Source organism: Penicillium arizonense (assembly GCF_001773325.1).
Source record: "Penicillium arizonense strain CBS 141311 chromosome Unknown PENARI_contig008, whole genome shotgun sequence".
Taxonomy (NCBI): domain Eukaryota; kingdom Fungi; phylum Ascomycota; class Eurotiomycetes; order Eurotiales; family Aspergillaceae; genus Penicillium; species Penicillium arizonense.
Window position 1 is genome coordinate 864959 of NW_019173285.1, and position 27818 is coordinate 892776.

General features: G+C 50.1%; 10 protein-coding genes across 10 annotated transcripts; 5 read left to right on the forward strand and 5 right to left on the reverse strand.

Moving 5' to 3' along the window:
* Positions 1–2696: 2696 nt before the first annotated feature.
* Positions 2697–4194, forward strand: PENARI_c008G08875 (uncharacterized protein; the record flags this gene model as incomplete). The annotated part of the gene is made up of 2 exons (XM_022631563.1): positions 2697–3082; positions 3141–4194. 2 exons carry the CDS (start codon positions 2697–2699, stop codon positions 4192–4194), a joined length of 1440 nt encoding a protein of 479 aa, XP_022488839.1.
* Positions 4195–6734: 2540 nt separating this feature from the next.
* On the forward strand, positions 6735–9536 carry PENARI_c008G01932 (Zn(II)2Cys6 transcription factor; the record flags this gene model as incomplete). The annotated part of the gene is made up of 4 exons (XM_022631336.1): positions 6735–7120; positions 7204–7315; positions 7378–8117; positions 8168–9536. The coding sequence occupies 4 exons, from the start codon at positions 6735–6737 to the stop codon at positions 9534–9536; spliced, it is 2607 nt and encodes an 868-aa protein (XP_022488630.1).
* Positions 9537–10341: 805 nt separating this feature from the next.
* On the reverse strand, positions 10342–13689 carry PENARI_c008G04717 (uncharacterized protein; the record flags this gene model as incomplete). The annotated part of the gene is made up of 1 exon (XM_022631428.1): positions 10342–13689. One exon carries the CDS (start codon positions 13687–13689, stop codon positions 10342–10344), a length of 3348 nt encoding a protein of 1115 aa, XP_022488585.1.
* Positions 13690–14239: 550 nt separating this feature from the next.
* Positions 14240–14843, reverse strand: PENARI_c008G10313 (uncharacterized protein; the record flags this gene model as incomplete). Its single annotated transcript, XM_022631616.1, has 2 exons — positions 14240–14713; positions 14772–14843. 2 exons carry the CDS (start codon positions 14841–14843, stop codon positions 14240–14242), a joined length of 546 nt encoding a protein of 181 aa, XP_022488732.1.
* A 735-nt stretch (positions 14844–15578) lies between these two features.
* Positions 15579–17885, reverse strand: PENARI_c008G04387 (kinetochore-associated Ndc80 complex subunit NDC80; the record flags this gene model as incomplete). Its single annotated transcript, XM_022631418.1, has 2 exons — positions 15579–17780; positions 17838–17885. The coding sequence occupies 2 exons, from the start codon at positions 17883–17885 to the stop codon at positions 15579–15581; spliced, it is 2250 nt and encodes a 749-aa protein (XP_022488484.1).
* A 370-nt stretch (positions 17886–18255) lies between these two features.
* pex14 (putative peroxisomal membrane anchor protein (Pex14)) lies at positions 18256–19605 on the forward strand (the record flags this gene model as incomplete). Its single annotated transcript, XM_022631645.1, has 5 exons — positions 18256–18288; positions 18353–18359; positions 18411–18663; positions 18717–18801; positions 18853–19605. 5 exons carry the CDS (start codon positions 18256–18258, stop codon positions 19603–19605), a joined length of 1131 nt encoding a protein of 376 aa, XP_022488573.1.
* A 439-nt stretch (positions 19606–20044) lies between these two features.
* Positions 20045–21088, forward strand: PENARI_c008G03874 (uncharacterized protein; the record flags this gene model as incomplete). The annotated part of the gene is made up of 4 exons (XM_022631401.1): positions 20045–20068; positions 20125–20264; positions 20315–20595; positions 20655–21088. The coding sequence occupies 4 exons, from the start codon at positions 20045–20047 to the stop codon at positions 21086–21088; spliced, it is 879 nt and encodes a 292-aa protein (XP_022488530.1).
* Positions 21089–21368: 280 nt separating this feature from the next.
* Positions 21369–22595, forward strand: PENARI_c008G12073 (DUF453 domain protein; the record flags this gene model as incomplete). Its single annotated transcript, XM_022631682.1, has 1 exon — positions 21369–22595. One exon carries the CDS (start codon positions 21369–21371, stop codon positions 22593–22595), a length of 1227 nt encoding a protein of 408 aa, XP_022488505.1.
* A 153-nt stretch (positions 22596–22748) lies between these two features.
* On the reverse strand, positions 22749–25289 carry PENARI_c008G02514 (uncharacterized protein; the record flags this gene model as incomplete). Its single annotated transcript, XM_022631355.1, has 4 exons — positions 22749–24027; positions 24202–24261; positions 24309–25216; positions 25278–25289. 4 exons carry the CDS (start codon positions 25287–25289, stop codon positions 22749–22751), a joined length of 2259 nt encoding a protein of 752 aa, XP_022488477.1.
* Positions 25290–26166: 877 nt separating this feature from the next.
* On the reverse strand, positions 26167–27426 carry PENARI_c008G09750 (seipin; the record flags this gene model as incomplete). The annotated part of the gene is made up of 4 exons (XM_022631594.1): positions 26167–26524; positions 26585–27037; positions 27115–27299; positions 27355–27426. 4 exons carry the CDS (start codon positions 27424–27426, stop codon positions 26167–26169), a joined length of 1068 nt encoding a protein of 355 aa, XP_022488627.1.
* Positions 27427–27818: the final 392 nt, after the last annotated feature.

A 27818-nucleotide genomic window follows, 5' to 3' on the forward strand; every position in this document is an offset into this window, starting at 1 on the left:
CCTTTGCTTGAGACCTGATCTAGCGCTTGTAATTCTTGTGATATCTACCATGCCATGTTCTTAGCGTTGTATTTGGAATTGCAGATCGACGCCACATTCATTCGATTCTTGTGTGTGACGTGCTAGTGAGAATTCCATGGCTCATTAAACTCTCTTTATTATTGTTGTGGTGGAGGGCTTTGATTGTCGATCTTGTTTTCAAGCTGAAGTTGATTATCATGGGGAAAATATATTACGAGTATACATCAGAACATTGCCGGCACGGCCTGGATCAGTCCACGTAATCAATATATATCATGGCGATATCATATGTATCTGAAGCAAGTTATGATATACATCAACATTAAGACCTGCAAGCACATCATAGTGAACTAAGCTTAAGGATCGCTGCCATCAAACCTTGGCAGCTAGACTCTGCTTTCCCCTCATTTGAACGAGATCCCGATATTTGTTCTAGAATCCTTGACGAGGGGAGACGAGCCAGGGAACAGACTCTACCCTATCGGACCATGTTTACCTACATAGGAAGGTTTAAGTTAGAGTCGCCTTGCGCTATTGTTGATGCTCAAATCGGCTCAAACTGAGAGGCGGGGGGGCATCTAGTGTAACGCCCCGTCCAATCCACGTCAATGATCTACATGCAAGCCGCACGACCTTACAGGGGTTATTCCTTGTCTTAGATGCGGTTAGTCATCTATCTTTTGTATGATTCAAGGTTACGGATAAGTTCCAAGCGAGGCCATGCAAGGTTTAGATATTGATTTGTTATGATCGAGGCTCATGCGCGGTCGCACTCTTATTGGTAGATCTAGACTCGGGGGTGTTGGTTTGCCCGTTGTTTAGATAACTTAACTATATGGGGGCGAGAAACTGGATTTCTGGATGTAGCGATGATTCGCTGGCCTCCCCAGAGAATAAAGCATGGGGATTGTTACATACTGTCGCGAAAAATGTACCCAGTTATGTTTAAAGAGTGGACATCTTGTGTTGCATTTGTGGAGATGCGGAGAATTCCCGCGCGTCTGCATACTGTAGGTACCGTACAAGGTCTCATCTGTGCATAACTAGATCGCAATAGGAAATGAACAGCTGCAGCCACCAGATAATCTTAATCCTTTCGGCCGTACATGTAACAATGGGCTGGCGATTCCCATGGTTGAGGTTCCCGCTGCTTCGGGTCAAAGTGGTAGATGTTAATGAAACCGGAGATCAACAAACGTGACGTGACGGGGCGAGGATTCCGGGCAGGGATGTCAAAGAATGACCCCTCTATAGGCTTGCATCGTAATGCTCGTACCCGATCCCTGGATGCCAAGCTCAGAGAGGTATGATGTAGGATTAGTACTAAAGTATGGCAAAAGCCATGGACAAGGTTGCGGGAGATATGTCATAACCACGTCGAAGTATGGGAACCGAGGTGCTATACTACATATGGAAGCACGGGGAGTTATCATGATTTATGGCATCACCACTCTCCAGGCAGATATATCCAAACCTATAAGTGTACGTAACGAATAGAGAGGGGCAAAGGTTGTCTCAGCCTTTGACATCGGTGGCGATACTTCTGTTCCTTTTCTCCCCGAGACGCTAATGTGGGTATCCCTTACTAGCGCCATACACCAGATTACGCTGGCTCTGATTGATCGCTGGGCCGTGCTCCACTCCTTTTTTTTTTTTCCTCCTTCTTGTAAACGGCTGCGCTAGGGGCTGTTTGGGTCTCGGTGTTTCCGGCATCCTGACTTTGCTTTACTACATGCACAACGGAGTGTAATGTTCGATATTTTATAAAATGACTTGTACAGTAGTTGGATAATGACTTGTACAAATGCATTAGATCTATCAAGCGGTCAGGGTATGCAACCGGTCACCTAGCAACCACTTGACAGATCGAATGCACAATCTACTGTACACATATGCATCCCAGCACCTAGCCCCCGTCTAATGTGCCGACTCCCACACAATCCACCAATCAGAGGATCGGCAGGTCTTATTATTATTCAGATCGTGAGCTATGATTAGCCGAGTTCGATGCATGGGAAATCTGATGGAGTCAACGCTGGAGCCGGAGCACAAAATATGGACCAGACCAGGTTATAGAGCACATGGCCTGATCCACCTACCTGTTGCCCGGTATGCGCTAAGACCGAGGATAGAATGGAAGAACTATGGATTTTCATGCTAAGGCCAGCTACGGACTAGTGGAATGACCGGTCCACTCTTCTATTTTCTTTTAAATAGGGCATATTACAAACTTGGAATGTAGCGGTGAGAAGTATAGGGTACAAGTATAGTAGAGTATAACTGACATATGGAAGATGGGAGTAAACTGTATAGATATAAAGTATAGAGTAGTATAGAGTAGACGTGTCGAGCGTTCCCTCCAAAATAAGAGCGCCTGAAGCCCCACACATCCACTTATGTAAATTACCGTGACAATACCTGACCATTTATTTTTCTTTCAACTTTTTTTTCCCAATTTTCCATTCCTCAGGTTGACCTTTTGCCTTCACAGCTTCCTGTCGCATGGTGATCTCCCTCCTCTGTATTCCACCCCCCCCTTTCTCCCTATATTATTACTTCTATTTTGTTTATTATATCCCTGTTTTTTATTATAACCCATATTCTCTACACTTTTGTGTCTTACTCTCCTTCCTTTTGATACCTTTGTTCTCTCCTTTTGCCATCACTCCCTCACAATGCCATACAACACACGTCGAAAGTCACTGTCCCTTCCATCCCTAGGCATCCAGTTGCCAAATTCTTCCCGTCGCTCTCCCTCTATCTCCAAATCGCACGATGAGCCCTTGTCAAAAAAGGCTAAGAGATCGCACGGTTCAACTTCAATATCGCCCGAGCCATCCGACAAGTTCCTGATCGCGCGCGCTGGGAGACATGGAGCATTTGAACATACGCCGCCCCCCTCGCCTTTGGATGGAATCGTGGCACCCAAGATCGACACAGAAGGGATCAGTGATGATATCGTGGTCGCCGTAATTGATCAGTTGGAGAAAACGGGGAATCGTCCTCATCTTGTGAAGGAGCTCGCCGCCGTCCTCGTTGCACTAAATGCGAATGTCGCCAAGTATGTATTCTATCCACCTGTGGAATTTTTGACACTTTCTAACATGTCTTGTCTTTAGTTCTGCCAATCCTGCCGCCCTTCTCTCGTCGCGGTTGGCTGCCTATATGAAGCGTCCTTGGACCGCTCTTGCGCCCTGCCCTATCGCCAAGGAACTTATCTTAATTCACCCTCGCAAAGTGTACTACTATCTTACTACGTTTCCTCACCAGCCTATTCCCGAGACTGATGATCTGGTATCTGCCGTAGATGGCAAGCAAATCACGCCCAGTGTATCAAGTCTCGAGGATGAGGAAGACGCCATGGTGCGGCAACGTAGCCCTAGTCCAGAAGTGGACTTATCATCTCCCGATTTTGGAGAGGATGTGGATCTGAACAGCCCCGCTAGTCATGCCGGTTCTTCCGATCACTTCCCGGATGCTAGCAACCTCAGTCGTCTCATGCACTCAAACCGCGCGGCTTCACCGCCCCTGGAGGGCGATGAGAAGGAATTTACTCAGACCGCCAGTGCCGTGCGTGAGCGCGCCTCTGAAGAGAAAGCCAGCGAGTCGAGTCGTAGCCAGTCCATCCTCTCTGAGAGCCTGAGTGCCATGGGAGACCGCGAGAGGAGCACTGAATCACCGGTGAACGGTGGCTCTATATCTCCCTCCCTCCACGGTGACGGGATGTCTGAAGAAGAGTATAGTGACTACTTCTCCCACATGCCCGCCGACCAAATGGCCCAGGATTTAGATGAAGCTGCTGCAACCGCGCTGTTTGGCACCTCGCCCTCACCCTCTCTCACATCGGTTGCATCGTCGGTTTCGTCTGGTACGAGCATGATCGATGCCCGTGTTGATGGGGATGACCTAGCTGCTCTTCAGATTGCTCTACCGGAGGATCCGGATGCCGCGCCTGTTTCTACTCTTAAGCGCTCGCTTGACATGTTGAACAGTGGTCTTCCAGACGTCGATCTTAAGATGTCTGATTTGACAGAGTCGCATGAGAGGCTTACTCTGACTCCTCGGCCCATTTCCTCCAAGTCATCCGAGCCTGTCTTCGATTCTTGGAGAGAATTGCAAAATCCGGAGATGGTGGAAGTTGATGAGCTAGATGAGATGTTTGGCGAAATCTAAACCCTCGTGCCTCTAATGTGCTTCCTCCTATCCTCTTTCATCTCCACTCTTGGCTGGACTGAGATCTGCCATATTACCCCTACCTTTATTCGCTCTGCTTGTACATGTCTCCTTGGCGCGTGTGCCCCCTACCTTTTCCGCTAATTCCTATTTCTACTGTACATATACATACGCTCTGTTTTTGTTTTTTGTTTCGCCCTGGATGGGTAGAATGGGAGTCTTGGGAAACTTAAGAGGGACTGGCTTCACCAAAAGTGTCAAAATCGCAACATCTTACATACTTCAGTGACTATACGTACCGTATTTACTCTGCCGGATGGGGGTCTCCTATTCCAGATGCCGCCGCTTTAATGAGGACCTCAGAGACAGGCTCACTGAGTGAATTTCAGTCAAGACTCAAGAGAGTCAATCACGTGATAGATCAGGAGGGTCCGCTGAGTGCTCAGTGATTGCTTACTGATTACTCAAGAGACTGATCAGGGGCATCTATTGAGCACTGAGTCTACCTTCCTTCAAGCTGCTTGCTATGGTCCCAAGTATCTCAGTGGGTAAATCGAGAATAGAAACCTATAGGATATTATTAACAATTCGAGGCTATTAAGGATGAGCAGTTACGCGTAGCATTCTTTTAGTACTCGATTCTAGTCTGTCGAAAGATATGAAGGAAAGGCTTTTAAGGAAATTATGCTGGTCGAAGGCGAGTAACACTGCGCATAATATAGAGGTGGCACGAAGTGATGCACCGGTGGTGATGAGCGGTGTATGTAGTATTGCAACTTACGACGACCTTGGGAGGGAATAGTGCATTAGGAGCTTTATGCCATCTCTAGTGGCTTTAAAAATTCTCACCTGGCTCGCGAGCGATTATCTGGCCGTCCCCGATTCTGCAGCTTTAAATGGTATGAAGGCATTAGCCGGGGGTGTGAATAGTGATATTCTTGTAGTATGTGGTGAGTCTTCGACGGCTAGCGTGGGTGTGATGCTGGGATTGAACGCGGATGAATTACTTCAGACAGACTAGGCCTAGATAGCTCTAGTCAAGTCGTGCTATTTGGCTTAAGAGTATATCAAGTTCATGGAAAACAAGACGAAGTACAATATGGGCTCAGAAAGCATCCGAAGGTATGCGTTGTGATCGTGATTTTCCGCCTCGTGCCTCACAGCACGGTGGTAAATTCTGTCACTGAAGCACATTCATCACTGTCCAAAAGAAATCTGTACACGGAGCAACACAAAGATCAGGATCATGGGGAGAAGAAGAGAAAGAAGTCAACTCGGTCAGAGTGAAATATGCCTCCCGTTTAGGTCTAGTCCCTGCACATTTAGGGAGATTAGTCATCTATCTTGGGTCGTTCCCCACCTTCATCGTAGCCTCGAATTTATAGATAGAAGAGTCTTCTCAAGATGAAGGTCAAGAAGATAATACAATAACAGAGAAAGTAGGAAATTTGATATATCGCGCGGGGTAAGGGGAGGTTTTCAGTCTGATATTCACCGTATATTTAAATTCACCCCTTCGGTTGAATAAGGGGTCAAGAGTCATCCTATATACCTCGCACCATCCTTTCCAACACCTAGATATGTATCCTATCTGGAATGACACCCATATTTCTGGCACTCTAGGCAGTTATCTCCGGTGCCTATAGAAGTATAAGCTTATTGGCGTGAGCGGTGGCCTTACCGTTAAATTCTATGAGCTTTGTCACTCGTGGTCACTACCATAGAATAGAATGCAAATATCTGAGTAGACTTATCAAATTGCTTGGCACTAATAGTTATCTATAGCCTGATTAGGAGATCATTGGGGTAGTAGAATTAGTGTTCCTAGGTGCATGTCGTATGACTTTAATACTAATTGGATAATCGTATAACAAGCTCTATTATGGCACAATAACTGTAGCAGTCTTACTAGGATAAATAGGTATAGTAACGACGCCCTTGCTATTCTGATGGGATAATTGGGGCAATTTTGTGAGGAAGGGTGGCACGTGGAATGGGCTAGCGTAGTCCGTTTTATTGGAGTAGAATTAGTGAGTGGGTCAGACTGCTTAGGGGCGAGCTCAGTTCTGCTCAGTGAACGAAAAGCGGCAAGGTCTGAGCACTACATCGGAAGAGGAACGCCAAGAAGTGTCAAAATCGCAACATCTTACATACTTCAGTCCAATTTTATGCTTTATCTCCAATCTCCAATTCGGGTTCCGACGTGACTCAGCCGCACTAGAATTAATCAAGTAATAAGTGGGGGTGTCATCCTGATCCCTCATCCCGCCAGTCAGCGTTCATTGACTTCATTCGCCTTTGCAATCTTTTTTAGTCCATTTGAATCACGACTTAACAGCAACTTGCTATCCTAATGGATCTCTCCCTGAAGACATAGCACTGACATTACCCGCCGGCCTCGCATAGGTAAATACAAGCCTATCATTGGCCGCAAGTCCAAACTGAACACGCATATTATCGCATCGGGATCGCAATCTTGATAACACTCGTTAACCTCGCTATCGGATACACTCTCTTTAGCCTACAAAGGTGCCGCTACCATGACAATCAAAGAAGCACCCGAGCCACAGTCCTGCGATGGTATCCCTGTGCAAAGCGAACCCTCCGCTCAGCATCCCGAAGCAAACAACACCCTCGCCACATCCATCCCTCCTTCCCTCACAGATACGGCCTCGACACTAGGCGTCCAAAGGACACACATAACACCAGTATTGCAGCCCGCCAAGCTCACCACGCAGACGAAAGTTGCGATTCCTCGCCAGCGATCGGGGATTGCCCCGCGCTATAATCGACGGGTTCCGCGGGCTTGTGAATCATGCCGACAGCGCAAGACGAAATGCAGTGGCGATACCCCAGTCTGTCGACAATGTCGGGAGTTAAGAGCTACGTGCAATTATCCGCAGGGTTGGAGGGAGAGGACAAAAAAGTACGTTTATCTGCGTTGATACATAGTTCTTTTATTTTGCATTGATGTGGCGGGCTGTATGCTGACGGTTGATGGTACAACAGACAAGTGGAAAAACTCTCGGAAAAAGCGCAAGAATATGAGCTCATGCTGAAGGAGCTGGGGACTGTTGTTGAGGCTCGTGCCGCGGACCGGATTAGGAGCTTGCTGGACAAGGTTGGTTTATTTCTGCCTGCACTGCAATCAATGATCTCCGTCGCTAACATTATCGAACACAGCATGTTCCGGATGGAGAGTCGTCTTCCCATAATTCCCAGTCACAATCAGCAACGCCTCAGGATGAGGTTGCTCCTGAAAATGATGAACCCTCTTCGCCTTCATCGATTGGATCTCTTGAAGCGATTGATCGAGTAGAAGAGGACCATAACCGTTCGGAAACTACCCGAGCGACTGGGTATATGGGGAAGAACTCTGAACTTACCTGGATGCAACGCCTACAGAGAGAGGCAGACCAACGCGCCCAAGGTTTGCCAGGTAGTCTGGAGCCTGGCGTGGATCGAAAAGCTGACGAGCAATTATCCCTCCACGCGGTTAACTATCATCTCGACGATATGGATATCTCCGTACCCGGGCCAGTGCAATTATACGCCATGCCTTCTCGTGAAGTAGCAGATCATCTGTTTGATTGCTATTTGACGACTGTGCACCCTTTCTACCCCATTATCAACAGACCCCTCTTCCAGGCGCAGTACCGGACATTCTTCGAAAGTACTGCTCGGCCCGGTGACAAGTGGCTTGCTATTTTGAATATGATCTTCGCCATTGGAGCTAAACACTCTCAACTCATCGATGCACCATGGCGTGTAGGAGAAGATGATAAGGATCATTTGATGTATCTGACCAGAGCTAGGATTCTCAGTATGAATGGGGATGTCCTGTTCAGTCATCCTGATCTCCAGCAAGTACAAGTGGAGGGCTTGATTGCCTTTTACCTTCTTGCATCTGATCAAATCAATCGGTGAGTTTATTTACCTTGTTTATTCTAGCAGACACTAACAATTTGCATAGTGCTTGGAGAATCTCAGCTTTGGCAGTGCGGTCTGCTATCACCCTTGGAATCAACATGAAGAGCAGTAGCCCAACTACACCAGACCTTTCGAAAGAAGCTCGCTACCGAGTATGGTGGTGTTTATACACATTTGAACACATGCTAGGTATTATGACTGGCCGGTCAACTTGTATTCAAGATGGGGTGTGCACCTCACCTTTTCCTGTTCCATTCGAGGAGGATCAGTTGCACGAGCCGGCCGCTGTGGAAATACTTACCAACACGACTCTACGAGACGAACGTATAAACAACGTTGTGGCAAGTGTGTGGATCAGGCAGATGCCGCTCAACCCAGCGAATGGCAAGGAAGCTGGCAACCACTCTCGAGCACGAGATACCGAATGGCTCAAGAATCTGCCTCTCAGCTACGGACTCTGCTATCTCTACTACTGCGATTTGGCAGTTGTCGTGCAAGAAATCGTTAACAAAGTCTATTCAGTAGACTGCATGATGGTTCCATGGGCACACATCGAGAACCGCATTGGAGAACTCAGATCCCGAACCGAGATGTGGCAAGCCAGTCTTCCATCGGGTCTTGATTTCACACAGAAGGGAGAAGGTAACCCCGACGTGCTTCGGTGCAAGCTGGCATTGGCGCTCCATTACTACAGCGGACGAATTACCCTCGGCCGTCCCTGTCTCTGCCGACGTGATGCAAGCTCGAAAGACAAACCAGGCAAATCTACGTTTAGCCACGAGATGGCTGTGATAACCCTCCAGTCTGCATGCCACATGCTCAACCTCATCCCCGACGAACCAGATCCTCTGCAGCTGTACCGGATTTGTCCATGGTGGTGCATCCTACACTATCTCATGCAAGCAGCAACTGTTCTTCTCCTCGAGCTCTCATTCGGTGTTGTCCACATGCCAGAAGAAGAACAAAATTTCATCGCCCTCTCCAAAAAGGCCACCCGCTGGCTCTTCGCAATGTCAAAACAAAGCATCGCCTCAGGACGCGCATGGCAGCTCTGTGATTTAAGTCTCCGCAAACTGGCCCAGGGCATGAAATACGATGTCAGCGACATGCCTTCATACCCATACCCCTCAGAAGACATAACCGTCGCCGGCACTGGGCCCCAAGTGACCGGCCTGTCCGGTCCTAATTCTGTCCAGGATTATTGGGGTCCCCAGCTGGAACACCGTCCCGACTCTGAATCGCAGGAAACTCCCGGTCAGGATCACTACTACCCCAACATGTCTTCTGCAGATCTGTTGTCTTCGTTGGTGGCTGAGACTCAGGATTCATATTTCCCTTATGACCCTATCAGCGGCGAATTCATGCGGTCTTTCTTCCCGCATGCTAGCGAGAATGACTGGACACAGAACTGATTTCTACCAACACGAATATCTATGATGTGGATATGAATTTTAAAAGTAACACGAACATCGACACGAACATCGACACGAACAAAAGCCACGCATGCGCATGATTCTCTACATACCTTCTTATTCACTTTAAAGGCCTTTTCTGCTTTTCTTCTCTGCTTCTTATTCTACTTCGTCTCTGCATCTACGTTATCTCATTGCCGCCTCATCTTTAATGCCTTTTTTATTATCTTTTCTTTCCTCCGCCTTATTTTCCACATTTTCTCCCCGAAACACACAATACCTATGCTCTTTCTGCATGTTAATTTGATTTGGATAAAATGGAAGGACTAGGGGTGGCGTTTCAAGGACACGGATGTTGAACCTGGATTTCGGATTGATTTGGGAATTGGGCGGCTTTGAGAAGCTTTTTTTTCGTTGTATACCTGGGCATCAAGAGCAGGACTCGATGGCTTCCTTTGGTTTGGGTTGTTAGGGTTGGAGTTGGGATTAGGTTTCATATGGATATGCTGGATATGCCTGGTGTTTTTGGAATGAGCTGTTCTCATTTTCTTATGTTTATAACTGAATCAGACTGGCATTTCTGAAGTTATTGAACTATTCCATTGATCATGATCCCAATCCTAGAAGTCGTGGTACAGTATCTCTACATGTCCCTATATACCCAAACCAGCGAAGACCTGATATGTTTCTATTATTCCAGAGGGGGAAAAATAATGAGAAAAAAAAGTTTATATACATTTGAAGAATATTTTTTACTTCAGATAAAATTACATGTAGCCCAAGCCAGTAGGTCAAGGTCAAGCCTCTAAGTGCGACGGTTTCGAGCCTCTTTCGACTCTGGCACGTCTGTAGCCAAGTGCAGAGGCCAGGACGACTGCATCCAAGGATCCTCAAAGTTCTTCTTCACTCTCGTTCGGACATTATTGCCCGTGGCCGTGGCCATGAGGCGACGTTTCTGCATACGGCGCAGATGGCCTGGGATCTCAATGTCGAGCTGGTCTTCTGGGAGGCCGTAGAGGAGGAAGGATCTGAGACAGTGATCGAGGATGGATTCGAGTTCTGTTATCGGTGGTTTGCCGTGGGGATTTTGGCTGGGTTTGGCGGATTGAGGGGTGGGTTTGTAGGTGATGGAAGGGTCGAAGATTTGGGTGATGTCGTCTTCGGTTGAATCCTCATGCTGATCAGACTTGGGCGCGGGGAGGTTTTGTTGTTTTGCTTGTTGTTCTTGGTGATGTCGGTTGGGGAGGGATTGTGACTCTTCTGCGTATTCTCGGACGGCGGCACGTGCCAAGATCCGAACGGTTGTCATGTCCGCTACGGTGGCGTGAGTTTGGATCTGGCGTTGCCATGCTGGGTCGAAATTTGGGTCGCCGTATCTGTGGTCCCGCTCGTGGCTGTAGAGTAGCCGGGAGACACCACCTGGTCGTTGAAGGCGCCTTCGCGGTGAGACCCAGTCGACACACCATTTGTCCCAGAATTTCTTTCCGAAGACGGCGCCGTGCCTCTCCACGACGGCGGCGAAGAGTACGTGGAAGGATGAAGGAGGAATCATCTCGATTTTCATCGCGGAAATGATACCCGGGTGTGTTTTCACGTCCTTGAGGATGCGCGGCATAATTCCTGGGATGGTTGACAAGACACGGTGCATTCGATAAAGCACTCGATCCTGGTAGCTTACTGACTGGGGAAATTTGCCTTGACGTTCACGTTTGTTGACCTTGAACTCGCCGCGGAAAATGCGGAGGAAGAGGTCTGTGGCGCGATCCAACTGTTTTGTGTCTGCCGGGGTGAAGGTACCATCATGCTTCTTTTGCTCAATGGCTCCATCAAGTCGAATGATTTCGGCTGACAGCGCAACTATATTGCTATAGGCCCAAGATTTCAAATGATAATCGGTCATGAATGTGAGCATTAGTATCACACGGTCCCAATTATGGCGTGCGATATGGAAGTTAATTAGGGCTTTGATGGTGTTGACAGTGAGCGGTGTCTTGAGGGCTTGTATAACATCAGTAGCAAGCTCAGCATTATTTGAGGCAGCCGCGAATCGCAGAAGAGACGGTGCAACGGCTTGGTCTTGATATAAATGTCGTGGAATGGGAGGACCGTCCATGTCGGTAGGCTGGATCAGTTGATTGCCGAATTCATAGGCGCCAGTTGTCGTAACCAGGTCAAGTATATTGGCCAGGGTGACCTTTGATACCTGCGGGACAGACGTTTCGTAAACGCCCTGAGGAACAATGCGCGTGGAATCAAAAAACGAGTAATCATCGTCGTTGGCTTGGCCAAGTTCTTCAAAGAATGTTTCAATGTGGCGTGTCTTGCTTGCATCGATGATGTTTTGAAGCCAAGCATATTCGTGAAAAAGGCGTCCACTTTGTCGGTCTCGGGCATAACAGTTGAGATTGAATTCGATCAGGCCAACTATGGCGGCCGTTTCATCGTAAAACTGTAACGGCTTTTTCTCTTCTAGCCGACGTGCTTCATCTGACGGACTGCCTGTCCAAGGAGGAACCACATTGTTATTGGACCGTAAGAGTGCCTCGAACGCAACGGGGTCAGTCCACGGATAGAAACACCCTGCTTCCATAACTCGCACAATGTGCCAGTTGCTGATCATGTTGGTTGGTCTGAGTTCATCAACAGCGCCGGGAGGATCGATAAGTGATGTCAGAGGAGCTGATAGTTTGTCGAGCTCCTTAGGAAGATATCCATTTTCTCCCAGTCCTTGGTAAGCCCTGTTTGCCAAGCCATTCCGCAGCGATACAAGCACTTCCGTGCTGATGGTTCTCTTTCCAAGTCCGTTGAATGGTGGCTTTTGACGACCTCTGAACGTTTGAGACGCCCTGTCCTGACCAGGCCGGCGCCAGGACTGCTCGACGCTGAGATTGGTCTGTTGGACTGCATTGAGATCCTTTAGTAGGGGTACCCAGCTCTCGGCCTTCCATGCTTGATCACCCGATTTCTTTAACATTCGATTCACGATCAGAGCTCCCTCCTTGGAATGTCCATGCTCCACACAGCACCATAGAATGAGCTCTAGCCAGATCTCAGGACCTAACTCTCGAATGCCCATCTTGAAAGGTAGAAACGGCGATTTCTCACCCGCATCGGCTGCTGCCGCAGCCACCTGGGCTTCGTGCTCATGCCACGCTGCATCAGTCAGAACGCTCATGATGGAACTTGATAAGTAGTGCAGGCCCGGTGGCCGGAACGCAACCTGGCTAGCGTCTGGTGTTGGATATTTATATACTCTGTCAGAGATCAAGCCTGCGTGGTGAAGACGTGCAAGAATTCGAAAAACGCAGGACATTGCAAGCTTAGACTCCTCAGGCGTGCTGTCTGCAGCCGCTAAAACCAAAGAACCGAGGTTGGAGAGTACTTCAGCTAAGATCTTCTCTCCAAAGAATCTCGCCTTTGGTTCCACGGTCATTTCATCGAGAGAAAGTTTGTCTGCTGAGAGAGGCTTAATCCGACACCATTTGAACCGGGATCTTTCGCGTGTTCCTTGTGAGAGTTTGCTGAGAGTGGCGTTTTCGTCAACGGGGACTTCCAAGGTGCTCGGGTCATCTGGATCGACTCTGTCCCAATCGCGGACTCCAGGAAGCGGTCTGGCCCAATCGAGGAAAGGTGCGGGATGACGGGGGGTCATATGAGGAGCTACCAATTCGTAGGTATCGATCAAGCGGTTCAAGATGGCGTGCACTGTAGACCACTGTCTCATATTGGATCCAAGGTGTACAAGAAGCTCATATTGGTAATGAGCCCTTGCATCCCAGAGACATCCCATCAATGCGTGTGCTTGTTCTATGTAGGGTTCATGGTCACTGATAGGTGGAAGCTTCCCGGACTGACCAGCAGGCTTGGGAACTTGTGTAGAAACGTATTGCTCAAGCAATGGCATCCAATTGTTGATGTTCTTCTTCGCGCCATTCTTCAGTGCAGGGTGTGCAATATCGTCATAGCTGCGCATGAACTGAAGTTCTTCGGGGTAATTGACCTTTCTGTCCTGCTTGCTCCGTTCCTGAATATATCTGCCCCATGACGGTCGAGAAAAAGGAGCGACGGATCGGCGGGGGATGTACGAAAGGCGTAGAATAGCTGGCCGACGACCGAATGGCAGGATACGGCCGGGGTGCAAGCACCTGCTCATGATACCGCAACGAGCCTCGAAGGCGCCGGTATGGGTTTCACGATCTCGATGCGTACGGGTTTGGTGTGATACATGTCGATTCGATCATAGGTGGGGCATGTCGTAGTCTTCATAAAGACATGCCAATAATAACAAAGTTGTAAAAGCCCGCACAGACGAGGTGCGATTGAGATTGAAAAAAGAGCAAATAGTCTTGTCGCGCTCAAGAATTTCCGCGATCTGAAATGGCTGAGTCAGCTCCGGGCTGTGGACCAATCGGAGACCACAGAATTCGGAGATGAACTATGAGAAGAACCATAACATTCAGCCTGTTTTCTGCAATGTCAAGCATTGTGTTCTTCATTATACCATATAGCGAGCAAAAGTACCTCATACATGGTTGGGTCATATTGCTACGTGTACAATTGTTCACAAATTACAGGTCTACAAGGACGAACAAAGAATTGGGGTTAACAACATTCTTTTCTCTATAACTGATCCAGCAGCCACAGAAAAACACAGAACTGATCTATCTCACATTCTACAGCGAAGGAACTGCAAAGTGCGGAGTCTACAGCCAAATAGGGCGCATCTGGCGGGCGTGGAGGCGCTGGAAGCCTTCCTGCTCACCAGATCCCTCACGCTGACCAGGAGCAGCCGAAGGAGTCGGGGCCCCAGACGGGAGGGCAGTGAAGGAGCCCGCACCATCGAAGCTGGCACTGGGCTGGGGCTCGCCACCCTGGGAAACACTGGGAGCGCCGGTGGGACGAGGGCCCTCCGGGAAACCGGAAGGCATGCCGCTGGGGACGCCACTGGGAACGCCGCTGGGCTGCTGTCCTCCCTGGACCTGGTGGTGGTCAGAGGGGAAGCCAGAGGGGAAGCCGCCCTGGCCACCGAATCCACCGAATCCACCGAATCCGCCAGATGGGAAGCTGCTAGGTGCAGTACCAGAGGGGATGGTGCCGGAGGGGGCAGTGCCAGAGGGAATAGCGCCAGAGGGAGCGGGTTGCTCAGTACGGCTGGCGGAATCGGCCTGGTCAACGTGCTGGGGAGACAGGGTCAGCAAAGAACGAGAGTCGAGCTTCAACTATGTATAGACTTACAGGAAGCTTCCAGGCCACAGCGGAAGGGGCCATGAAGAGGGCAGCAACGCCGAAGACGGTGGTGAACTTCATATTGAAATGTTGAATGTTGGACACAAATGTGAAGGTGTAAAAGAATGGATGCTTAATAGCAATGTAAAGAAAAATCTGAAGCTGGTGAAAAGAAGGGAGGTGCACAGCACTGCTGGTCAAAAGAAAATCCCATGGAGGCGGTTGTAGCTACTTATATACCCCTTGGTCAGACTGATGGATCAAGCCATGGAAGGCTGACGAAACATCGAGTGTTCCGGGTTCATCATCGGGAGCGAGGAGAGACGCTCTGCAGGTGGCAAGTCTCCTACAAGACTCAATCCCATGCCGAAAAAGGTCAAATCAGGAAGGAACACTCTGGGAGAAACAGCCCTATCACCTTAGAGCATATTAGAGTGGGATGCAGTAGATGGTCTGGAATTTCCGAGCATGGCTCAAAGCGCCGTGTTTCAAATGATTGAAGAGCCAGATGAAACAGACAAATGACAGCTCTCCACCGGGGTGTACACGTCGCTCCTGTCGATCGATCCACCCCTGCATCAGGTTGACGAAGATGGCGGTATGGAGGCTGGGGATTGGATGAAGCACAATTAGAGGCGCAATAGAAAACACGCTACGTCTAAGCGTCGGCCCATAGAACCTAAATCAAGCCCCAGAGAACCCGTTTCCTACAGAACTAGTCGGTGCATTGCGCGTCCTTTTCGCCAAGACATGAATTGTTCGGGGTATTTGTACAAATCAAATTAAAACACCAATCGTTAATCGTCAGAACGGGCTTCATAGCTCCTCCTCAGGGGCCTCTTCGCCTCCAAGCTCCTGTTCCACCTCATCCACAACAAAGCTTTCATAGTCTTCTAGGCCCTTTTGAACATGGACCTTGAAGCGAATCACATCGTTGAGCATATTCTCCACGTTGGTGTGCAATTCCTCCCGAAGAGAATTGGCCCGAAGCGTCAGTTGTTCATACTCGATGTTGGTGTTCATCTCACGCTGCTCCATCAATTGGACACTATCACTGAGAGTAGCGCGCATCTTCGCAAGTTCCTTCTCCATCTTCTCAATTTGAGCGTCAGAGGCCAGCTTCTGAGTAGTGGTGATTTCCTTGGTGCGTTCGAATTCCTCCTCTGCCGCCCGGCGCCGGTGTTCCAGGGCCTCGACTTCACTTCGCTTCTCATCCATAGCCTCCTTGATATTGTCAAGTAGATTGCGCCGCTCAAGATCATCATCGATCCCCTGCTTGCGCCGTTCATTAATCTCCTTCCGAAGAGACTGTAGAGTGTTCCGCACAGCACCCCGGAGGTCAAGATTGAGCAGATGCGCTGGGTGGTAGCCAGTGAAAGGTTCCGCCAGTAGACGATCCCCTTCGGGAGAAATGCGGCTGGGCGGGCCGCCAATCTGGCTCGCGGAGAAATTGTTCTCATTAATGTTCAAGCTGAGCTCATAGTCTTGACCCTTGGCATTCTCGGCACTGGAAGGGATCAGGCTTGTCTGGTAGCCAAGCGTGTTGTAGGCTTTAACGATCTGTTCCAGGTCCTCCAATTTCTGGCTGGCTTCGGCTTCCTTCTCCATGACACGTGCATGCGCCTCTTCTAAACGAGCCATGGTGTCTTCCAAGCTCTTTTGGAGACGTTCTCGCTCCGAGTTCATGCGGTCGATATCCTGAATGGTGATACCCTGGCGGTCGACACTAGCCTGAAGATCGGCGCGTTCTGCTTCAGATGTCTGGAGCTCGACATCGGTTTTCTGGATCTCCGCGTCGAGGAATTTAATACGGGTCTCGTACTTTTCGATTTTCCCCCTGACATTCTGGTTGTAGTCTTCAAACTTCCGCTTGTCATCCTCTAGAATGCGGAAGTGCTGTTCCAACTTGGCCATATCAGGGGAGTTCTTCTCCACCTCTTTGATCTGATCACGAAGAGCCCGGTTCTCTGCCTCTAAAGCCTCCATCTCCTGCACATAGCGCTCATTGCCATGAGCAAACTCTTGAGACATGGCTTCGACATGCGGAATCAATCGTTTCTCTGCGGTGTCATCATCCTCATCTTCACCACCCTGCAGCCAATCGTGGTAGGCGTGCGTTAGGAAACGGAAGATAATGCGATCACCTGTAACGTCAACACCCGCATCGGCGCAGGCATCATCATACTCGCCAGACGAATAGCGATCCATCATCTGTGCCAATTGCATCAACCAGTGTAGCATTCCAAGGAATGTTGACCAGTTCTGGCCGCCAACGGCTGCAATTTGCGACTTGGTGATGCCCTTCTCGTAGGGATACCGCAATTGCTTCAGAATGGGTGGTACCTCGGCATCCATGCTCTTTTGAAATTTGTACCCGGGGTCAATGCGATGATACAACCACTGGAAGATGTAGTTGAAATCCTTTTGGGTCGGCGAGCGTAGAGTGTTTTGTCCCAAAGAATGCTTCATCTCCAACTCGAATCCATGTAGTGTCAAGTATTCCAACAGCTCCTGGCCAATTCGCGCCTGGAATGATCGGTCTCTGAGCGGACGTGGGTCTCTGGGAACACCAGCCACGGTTGGGACCTGTGTGAAGAACGACTGATGACCCATTGGGCCTCCTCCTGTCGAAGGTCGCGAGAAGACACTGCTTCGGCGCTGTGGGTTCTGAGGCGTGTTTGTAGAAATAGTTCCCGGCGCGTAGCTTTGTCGACCAGCACTGGCTCCAGCAAACATGTTACTTGATCCCGGCGCGTAGCTCTGTCGGCCGCTGGCTCCAGCGAACATGTTACTCGATACGGATCGGCGAACGGACGAAAGACCAGCATCAGCGCCATAGCCTCCACCCGTTGACGTGCGCGTAAAATTAGGTTGTTGAGGCCGGCCAGCAGAGCCCATCAGAGAGGCTCGGTAATTCTGAGAGGTGTACGGGGGGTTTTGGAATCCGATAGAGCTTCCACGCTTCATCGCCGATGCGGGCTGGGGGATGGCGGAGAAGTTCTGCACACTCCCGAGGGTCTTAATCGTAGATATAGTTTAGTTCGAGACTATGCGCCGAATGGATGGGGTCCATACCTCTCGGGGGGGACGCTTGATACTGAACAGCCCAGTATCTTGCGACATCTTGAAAATCAAGCCGTAAAGGTGGCAATATGCGCGTGGCTTTTGAGATAATAAGCAGACTTATGCTATAAACAAGTATTCACAGTCCAAGGAGGTCGCGACACCAAATGTGAAGGAGGAGGGGTTTTGATATGGTGGTTGGCAAGCACGAGGGATTTGGGCAAAGAGATGTAAACAATACGTGCCGCTTTCGCTTTAGGCAGGCGGTGTAAGTCACTCTGGAACAACGGTTTATCCGTGAATCACGAGATGCCGGTCTGGGGAAGCTTGGCGTGGCGCGAGTTCCGAGGTCCAAACGGCGATTACCGATGTGAGCAACTCTCCCCTAACTCCTCCTCCTGCACTTCACTGATAGTCAACATCCATCATCATGGCTCCTCGTGAGGAGCTGATTGCCTCAGCTGTAAGTCGCCGACTATGCTAAGTCTTATCGTCCGCTTTCGGGAATGCTGCTAACCCTCCGCTAGATTACCTGTATGAACCACTTGTGCACACTTTGATGCGTTAATCGCTAACTTCATCCAGTCCTACAGGACCCCTCGGTGGCATCGTCGCCAATTGAGAAGCGAGTCTCATTCCTTCAATCTAAGAACTTGACCCAAGAGGAGGTCGACATCGCCTTATCGCGAGTGGGCGAGGACCCATCTGCCGCGGCCGCAGCCACAGCTGCATCATCCCCGGCGCCCAACTATTCTTCACAGCAGGTTGCCTACCGGCAACCGCCACCTCCTCAAGGCTATGGATATCCCCCATATAACCAATGGCAACCGCCTCCCGAGTATGTTCAATCATCGATTGTCGCATGGTACTTGACACTAATCACATGAAAAGGCCACCCAAGAGAGATTGGCGCGATTGGTTTATTATGGCAACAGTGTTGGGCGGAGTCGGTTATGGATTGTATTTTGTCACAAAGGTTCGACACTCTCCTCGTAGCAGATGGTGGGTGGTACTGACCGCAATGCAGCGTTATATCTCACCTTTAATCGCCCCACCGACACCTCCCCAGCTGGAACAAGACAAGGAGAACATTGATGAACAATTTTCGCGCGCATTTACTCTAATTGAACAACTCTCAACCGACACTGCCGCCCTGAAGTCCGCTGAAGAAGCCCGAACCGAGCGCCTCGATAGCGCTCTCAAGGATGTGGAGACTCTTGTCGCTGATCTCAAGAACTCGTCCCGCCGGAGAGATGATGAAACTCGTCGCATCAGCGATGAGGTAAAGTCATTGAAGGATGCTATTCCCAAGGCCCTCGAGGGTGCCCGGGAAGGCAATGAGAACCGATTGAAGGACCTCGGAACCGAGCTCAAGAGCTTGAAGGTCTTGCTGGGCAACCGTCTTGGCGGTAGCGGAACTACTCCCGTTGCTGGCAGGACTGTTGGATCTACTCCTATCCCCACTGCTCCTCGCCAGACTCCGGAGGAGACTCCCGCCAGCTCCACTACCCCCGCTCCCTCCAATGGTCTCGCTGCCACTGTGACCCCGGCCGAACAAGAACCTACTCAGGCCGCTGCCCCGGCTACCCCGGCTACCCCGGCTGCCGCCAGCCCAAGCCCCAACAACCCCCTCTCCAAGCTTGGTCGGTCTGCCTCTATCCCAGCTTGGCAAATGGCCGCAGCCAACCGGTCCAAGGCCAACTCGGAATCGAGTGCGCCTTCTACCCCTGCCGAGGCGGCTGCTAGCCCCAGCCAGGAGCAGGCTGCTCCTCCCAGCTAAAGCTGATATGATTGTGTTGGATTGAGTTGTATACCTCTTCGCTTAGATGTATTTACCACAATAAGACCTTTTACGTAAATGTACATGTTTCTGGGACGAGTCAAACAGGTAACTTCACCAGAAAAGGATCACGCAAAAGAATGCGGCAATATACGTAGATGGGACCTTTTATAGTTGAAGCCCTGGTATCGGACCGATAAGCTGAACGACCCGCCTTTATCACCCCGAACAAATTCCTCCAACGTCACATCGATCAACCACCAAGCAATGCCCTCACCAACTCGCTCATCGCATCGAGCACAGTCTCCCTCGGCGCCCAGCTCAAGCCGCCATCACCGCAGCCGCCACAACCATTCACACCGCCACCGACCCAGAGACAGCTCGCGCTCACGCTCTCCGCACCGATCAGACCGACACAGATCAGACCGTCATCGTCGACATGGCCAAGACAAAGAACGCGAACGTAACGAACGACATCGCAGAGACACTCCCGCGCAACCTGTAGTCCTCCCACTGCAGGCGCGCGAGCTTTCCCGACGCGACCTAGAAGCATACAAGCCCATGTTCGGCATGTATCTAGATATCCAGAAAGGAAAATTTATCGAGGATATGGACGAGGAAGAGGTCAAGGGAAGATGGAAGAGCTTTGTGCAAAAATGGTAAGTTACAAGGGTGTTCCATGTCTGTTGCGCTTTCGCTGACATTACAGGAACTGTGGAGAACTCGCTGAGGGATGGTATGATCCTGCTACACTCGAACGGGCGCGTCAGAGTGTAGAGGAACGGACACCTGCTGGTCCGCTAGGTCAGCGTGATTCGCCTGATTATGCACAGGGTGAGCGAGAGGGCGGTGATGTCCCGCGGGATGAGCCAGAAGACGATGAAGACGATGACGAGTACGGGCCTGCACTTCCGCGACCTGCTTCGGGAAGAGGCGGCACGCATTTGGGGCCTACGATCCCGAATATGCAAGATCTCGAGCTGAAAAGAGGTAGGCTTTTTACTCCAGCCAATGTTCGTTCGCCAACATACGGTACTAACACTCTCTAGAATCTGCCATTGAAGATGCGCAAGCTGCCCGCGGCGAATCACGCGAGAAATATCAGGCAGAAATGCGTTCGCACAAGGCTGCAAGGCGTCATCTTGAAGATGAGATTGCGCCGCGGGCTGAGGCTGGTACTCGGGAACGGCAGCTAGAGAAGCGCCGGGAAGTTGCTGCAAGCAATCGCGCATTCGCAAGTCAGCGAGGTGCCTCGCCAGAGGCTGCTCCGGAGGAAGATCTCATGGGCGGAGACAATGACTTGTCTGCGTTGAAACGCGAGAAGGAGAACAACCAGCGCAAGAAGAACGAGCGCGAGACCCGGAGGGAGGAGATCCTTCGTGCTCGTCAAGCGGAGCGAGAGGAGCGAGTAGAACAGTATCGACAGAAGGAGTCGGAAACCATGAGTTTCTTGCAGGCTCTTGCGAAGCAGCGATATGGCTAGGATAGAGAAGGATGGGGATATATGGACACTATCTATCTCAAAATACCCAGTACATCTTGTATACTTTCCCACAGCTTTCAGTGTATAATTGGCAGTCCTTTCATCAAATCCAACATATAACCCTTTATACGCATACCCCAGAACCCCAGACCCTATCTCGGCACATCCGATAACCGCCAACGGAACCGATCCCACTCCGCTCTTCGGCCGGAGCAATCCCGCCCCGGAGTATTTAGATCAACATCCAACCCCAATATCAATATCAAACAACACACCCCAAATGTTCAAACAACCACTATGCAAACTCCCATACCGGACTCCCCTAACAAAGCCAACACCGGGATACCAACGGTCCCTCCAAACCAAAAAGCAACACTCCCTCCCAGCAGCCTACTACCGCGGCGGTACCTCACGCGCAGTATTTTTCAAAAAAGAAGACCTCCCCACCTCAAAAGAAGACTGGGCGCCAATCTTCCGCAATGTAATCGGCAGTCCAGACCCCTACGGCCGCCAGCTGGACGGGCTCGGCGGTGGGATATCCAGTCTGTCGAAGGTGTGCGTGGTAGGCGCGCCGACGCATGAAGATGCCGATGTCGATTATACATTCGTTTCTCTCGGGATCAAGAATTCCGATGTCGATTACTCCAGTAATTGTGGTAATATGATTAGTGCTGTTGGTCCGTTTGCTGTTGATGCGCGGTTGTTTCCTGTACTGGGTGAGAGCGAGAGTGACAATGACTCGGTGGAGGTGCGCATTCATAATACGAATACTGGCAAGATTATTCGGTCTTCGTTCCCCGTTGTTGGGGGTGAGGCTGCTGCTAGTGGTGACTTTGCTATTGATGGTGTTGCTGGTACGGCTGCCCGTGTGCAATTGGATTTTGTTAATCCTGCTGGGTCTGTTACGGGGGCTTTGCTGCCTACTGGGAATGTGACGGATGTATTTGACGGGATCACAGCTACGTGTATTGATGTTGGGAATCCATGTGTTTTTGTGCGGGCGTCTGATCTTGGTGTGGATGGGAATTTGACTCCGGAGGAGATTGCTGCTCATTCGGATTTGCTACCGCGTTTGGGTTCTATTCGGCGACAGGCGGGCGTTAGCATGGGCATTGCGGGTGAGGTTTCGAGTGTGCCCGGTAGTGTGCCAAAGATTTGTATGGTGGCGGCGCCCTCTGCTACTGATGCTCGGGGTGTGGAGCAGAAGCAGACATCTGCTGATGTTGATCTTCTTGCTCGTGCTCTTTCTGTAGGGCAGCCGCATAAGGCTGTCCCTATTACTGTTGCTTTGGCTCTTGCTGCTGCTGCTCGTGTACCTGGGAGTACAGTTGCTGGGGTTGTGGATAAGGATCCTGTTGACAGGGCTGGTATTACAATTGGTCATGCCAGTGGGAATCTGCTGGTGGGTGCTGATTTTGATGCTGACGGAGCGTTGACTTCTGCTACGGTCTTTCGTACAGCCCGTCGTCTGTTCGAGGGGAGGATATATTGGAAGGATGATTCTTGAGCAAATATTCGAAGTGTCCAAGTGAGGGTAGGGTTACCTTGTATAATAGAACCAAAAAATGTGATTACAACTATTAGAGGACACAATTATATGACCGAATGAAACTTTTATTTTGTACACAGAGTGGTATATCATCATCTATCAAACCCCAGTCTAAGCCTTTCTCCCCAGATCAAGATCAGCCACCAACTTCAAATCACCATTACCACCCTCACCAAGCCCAAAGAAAGGCTTAACAGCAACATCAACCATCTCCTCAAACAACCTCCCAACAACAGCCTCCTTAAGATCCTCACCAGTCTGTGCGAAATCCGGGAACGCATTAAGCTCCAACAACCAAGCAGACCCATCACTATCAACAAGGAAATCAACACCAAACAGCTCAAAGGCATTAGGCAGGGTCTGGAAATGGATCATCATTCCCCGAGCCGCCGCCTCAAATACCTCCCCGGTCACTGCGCAGATCTGGTCGAAGATCTTCTCCTTCCAGTCATCAGAGAGACCAGGAACGTGGTGGTCGAGATCCCAGAAGCGGCGCACGCTACCTTCATTGGAGCTACCACCTTCCTGGAAACAAGTGTTGGTGAGATGGCGAGCAAGGTCGGCGACGTCGTCTTCTTCTTCATGCGGGGCGCAATAGGCCTTTGCAGCGAAGAGGGCGAGCATCTCCTTGAAAACGTAGACCTTCAGAGAGCCACAGGCGAGGACGTAGGTTCGGATGTGGAACTTGCGGTTGGAGGATGATGGGAGGAGGAGTGGAGGGTCGATGTAGGGCTGGACGAGGAAGTGACGGAGCTGTGAGGTGACAACACCTGTGTCGTGAGCGCCGCTGACATCCTTGTCCTCGTCATCTTCATCCTTCTCGGACCCAGACTCGTCGTCAGAGGGGTCTTCCCACTCTTCGAAGATCTCGCGGAGTTGGTCTTCGCTGTTGAAGATGCGAATTCCCTGGCCACGATCACTCATGCCGGGCTTAAGGATCCACCATTCTTTTTCGGAGTCTGGCCGTTCTTCATTCTTGGCCAGGCTGTCGTTCAGCTCGTATGCTTCGAGAAGGGCATCATCGAGGAATTCGGCGTAATCCAATTCGAAGTCGAACGCCGGTTTGAAGTGCTTCCGTAGCACGCTGTCTGGGTGCTTTGAGATCCAATTGGCTACAGTGTTCGATAGGTAGTGCTTTCGGATCAAAGCTTTGCGGATGATGTATGCATTTGCGAGGGATGTCGAGGGTCTGGAGATGATGTGTTCGAATTCGAGGCGCTCATACTCGCGGTACTGGAAAAGCGGCGCAGATCTCTCTGGGAGGTCATCTAGAGACGAGACTCGCTTGCAGGCACTTCCCAGGCGACGGGTAATCGCACGTTCGACCATTTCTTGCACGTAGGAGTCATCACAGTCGATGATGGAGTATAGCGAAGGCTGTTTATCCGATCTACAGGATGTCCATCTATCAGAAAAAAGGCCATGTACTCGAAAAAAAATGCAATCAAATCAAAGGGGTAGGGGATATCTATCAGCTAAACCAGATATTGAAAGTGTATGCAACATGTATATCGGATAGAACCCTTCATACCATGCCACTATCGCGCGTTAAATCTCCACTCACAGTTTGATCTCCCCAGAAATTCCGAGGGTATGCATGAAATTGGCCTTCAGAGGTGTAACACTGCAACAGTTAGCCGATGATTTAGAGTATGATTGGGCTCAACAAACCTGGTCATCTGCTCCTTAACCGCCCAGCCATCATTGCCAGGTTCGCTTTCTTCAACGCTGCGATACACATCTTGGAAGCTCGGCGCCCACGTAAAGTGCTTGTGTTTAAGTGAATGTCCAGTAGCAGACGTGTCACTGGTGCTGACACTCTGACCAGGTGTCTTCCCTGTCACCTCGCCTTCGTTACGCAACTGTTTCTCTTGAAGATCGGGGTCATCGGCAGATGTAGGCTCAGCAGCCCGGAAACAACTCCCAGAGGACCATCTGTTGTCCAGCATATTGGTGTAAAGAACCTTGTTCTCACTCACGCCGGGCTCCAGAGGGACATTGACGCTGTAGAGATCCACGCCATCCGCCCAGTTGGCGCATAGATACTCAATCAACTTGACCGAATGGCGCGATGCCTCTGCGATAATAATAGGATCGTGGTTGCGGGAGCTGAAAGCATAAGACAGAGCAATTGAGCGCTTTCCACAGCAGGCTCCTTCCATAGCTGCGCCAATGGTTCCACTAGACAATGCGAACAGTGCGGTGGTGTTGCGCCCATAGTTGGGACCGGAGACAATGACGTCGATGGGGCCGCGCTCCTGGAAGTAGTGATAGAGACCGATCTGTACACAGCTTGCCGGGGTCGAGTCGATCAGAACCCATTCGTCGCCTCCGTCATCTGGTTCACCATTACTGCCTCGGGGCAGGTGGTGCGTTGTGCCATCTTCATGGTGGAGGGTACCGGGCCGGAAATAAGTAGGCTTGACGGATGCGCCGACAATATGCGCTTTACCGATCCATGAACGCTGCTGGTGTGGAAGAACGACTGAGACGGTGTGGCCGGCAGCTTGGAGCGAATGGACGAGCGAATGCACGTACGGCGAGGACTGGTTTGACGGAGGACCGTCGTCATTGGTGACCTAGACGATGTGAGCTTTGGATTTATATGCGCAACACAGCATACAGAGACTCTGTACTTACTAGGATATGCATTGAGTGCGTGGTTGAGTGAAGAATGGTGGGGGGGAAGAAAGTTCACCCCGCTTTGCCCAGCGGATTTTCGCAACCACGTCAGGCTCATACTTCGGCATACTAGCACTACCAACACTCTCAAAACTGTTCAAAGGGGAACTGTGAGAGACCTGGTACTTACACCTAAAGACCCCAATATACTAACATGAATTGCTACTTTAACAAGCGTCGGATACTCTTGTCAGACAAAGTATACCCGTATAATTTACCCTTCTTTCCATGTAGCCAAATCACGAAGGCGAACAAGCTACTAAATACTGATAAAGGCTATGAAATATCTTAAAATAACAAATGCTCCTGTGTGATATGCAGCTGCTCATAGATATAAAGATGCCTCTCTATCTCTTTCCTTTCTATACGCTTCCTACTCATGCTCTCATACTATGGCGCCATCTCACAACAGATGAGCGCAATGGCTTTAACTCTTGGCACATTCTGTCCTGATTCTGTGTGATCTGGCCTGATTAATTATACACCTATATCAATTACATGGTAATTCATGGCGAAGGGCCATATCAGCTTCATCGCATTGTTTTGAGCTCAAAAATCTCTGACTCGATGACCAAGAGATCGACCACGGGAGACACATTCGAACTTTGTCTTAAATGGAGACAGAAAACTGAACGATCCTTCCGACGCGGAGTGGACAGTGAGAAGTACAATGAAGTCGTGGACGAAGTCCACATCGATCAAGATCAAGTTGCTTCCACATTCCACCATTCAAGATGCCGAAAGCAAGTGCTGCGCGAGGGAATAACACCGCCATGTCCTTTGCTTTTGTTACTAGTTGCTCAAGGCCAGCACAAAATACTAGAGCCAAAATACAATTTGATTTCGTTCAATCTGCTTGCTGAGTCAAATGACTTCGCCGTCTCTGTAGTCCACGAGCTTCTGCACTTTCAAGCCCAGATCCCATACCAGCTTCATCACCCTCAGCCGGATAACTATGAACCAAGCTACTTTCCGGCTCCTCCTCCTTCTTGACACTGAAAGACTCACCCGAGGAACTATCACCATCAGACTCATCCTTGACAAGACCCTGCTGTTCCCCCTTAATCTCAGTCTTGGGTGTCGTAGCAGGTTGCAAAACCCATGTCAAGGCCAGCCATGTCAGGCTAGCAGAGCCCACCGAGACAAACCAGAACAACGAGGTGAAAACAACGAAGGAAGTAATCTTCCACCGGTACATGAGCCATCTATAAAAACGTCAGTCATGCCGGTAGCAAAAGCAAAATAAACAGAACAAAGAAACACACCTCAACCCCGCAAGCCTAGCCCGAAACTCCACCTTAGCCAGATATACCTGCATTTTCAAATCACTCTGAATCTCAAGCCTCAAACTCTGCGGTAGATTCTGCGCACCCCTCGCAAACTCAAGATCTTCCATCATCCCCACCTCCAAAACTTCTGACTCGCGCCTCCAGCCAACAACATAAAACGGTAACCGCGCCGTCCGCCGCGCAACATCCACAAGCGGTGAAACATAAGTCAAAAGCGCAGGCCGACGTGCATGCGCTATAGGCGCGTTCGCGGCAACAGGTAAGACTGCGGATGCAGGACGGGAAGAGTAGAGTGTAAGATCCAACATGAAATTGCCCGTATCGAGATTCGAAGGCGTGCGCGGGAGCTCGAGCGTTACGGTCACGTCGTAGGGCTGTTGGGCTACAAATTCTGAGTCGAAGGTTGCTGTTCCCCAGGGGTTTCCATTGCTGTTATGGGGATGGTCATGTCAGTAATGTGATCTATATTATGGTGTATCTGGTCATGCGGGGGATTGGGGCCCTACCCGAATTGGAGGTGGACTTCACGCTCGAGACCGACTGTGGGGATGAAATTGAAGTAGAAAATCCCGTATGCGATTGCCGAGATTCCGATTAGGAGGGTTGTTGCGCCCATGAATAGTAATGCGTTTAGGTATAGGCGTAGAGCGGACTTGGATACCAGCGCGCGTAACGGCGCGAGGACCGCGTCCTGGGGGGTTGTTAGTTGGGTTTGGGTTTGTGAGGAGATCAGCTGTGAGATTTACTATTATGACGGCTCTGGTTGAAGATGGACTGTCATATTCTGACTCGTCGTCTGTGAATTCCGAGTCTGCCATTGTGGGGGACTGAGGTGTTGTAGAGACGAGGTGCTTTGCGGTCTGTTATCGCTGCCGAGGTCCCAACGTCACTCCTTTTGAGCTCTACAGATAACGTTACACGGAAGGTAACTTATCTTGTCAACGATTCTACTATTTCAGGGATTCAATCGAATTCAATTGTGCGTTACAAGAGCTACTACGCCTTCAAGCAAAAGGCGACCCGAAGAACTACATGTACACACAATAATCAAAAGAAGAATTAGCATTGCCTCATCGATGCAGGTAGATGAAAAGAAAGGAACCGTCAACTCCAGCTTTTACAATCTTATCATTACAGGTCGCGGGCAGCATGAGACGCGAATAAATCATGTAACCTCAAGTCATGCGGAAATCGTAAAATGAAAAGAAAG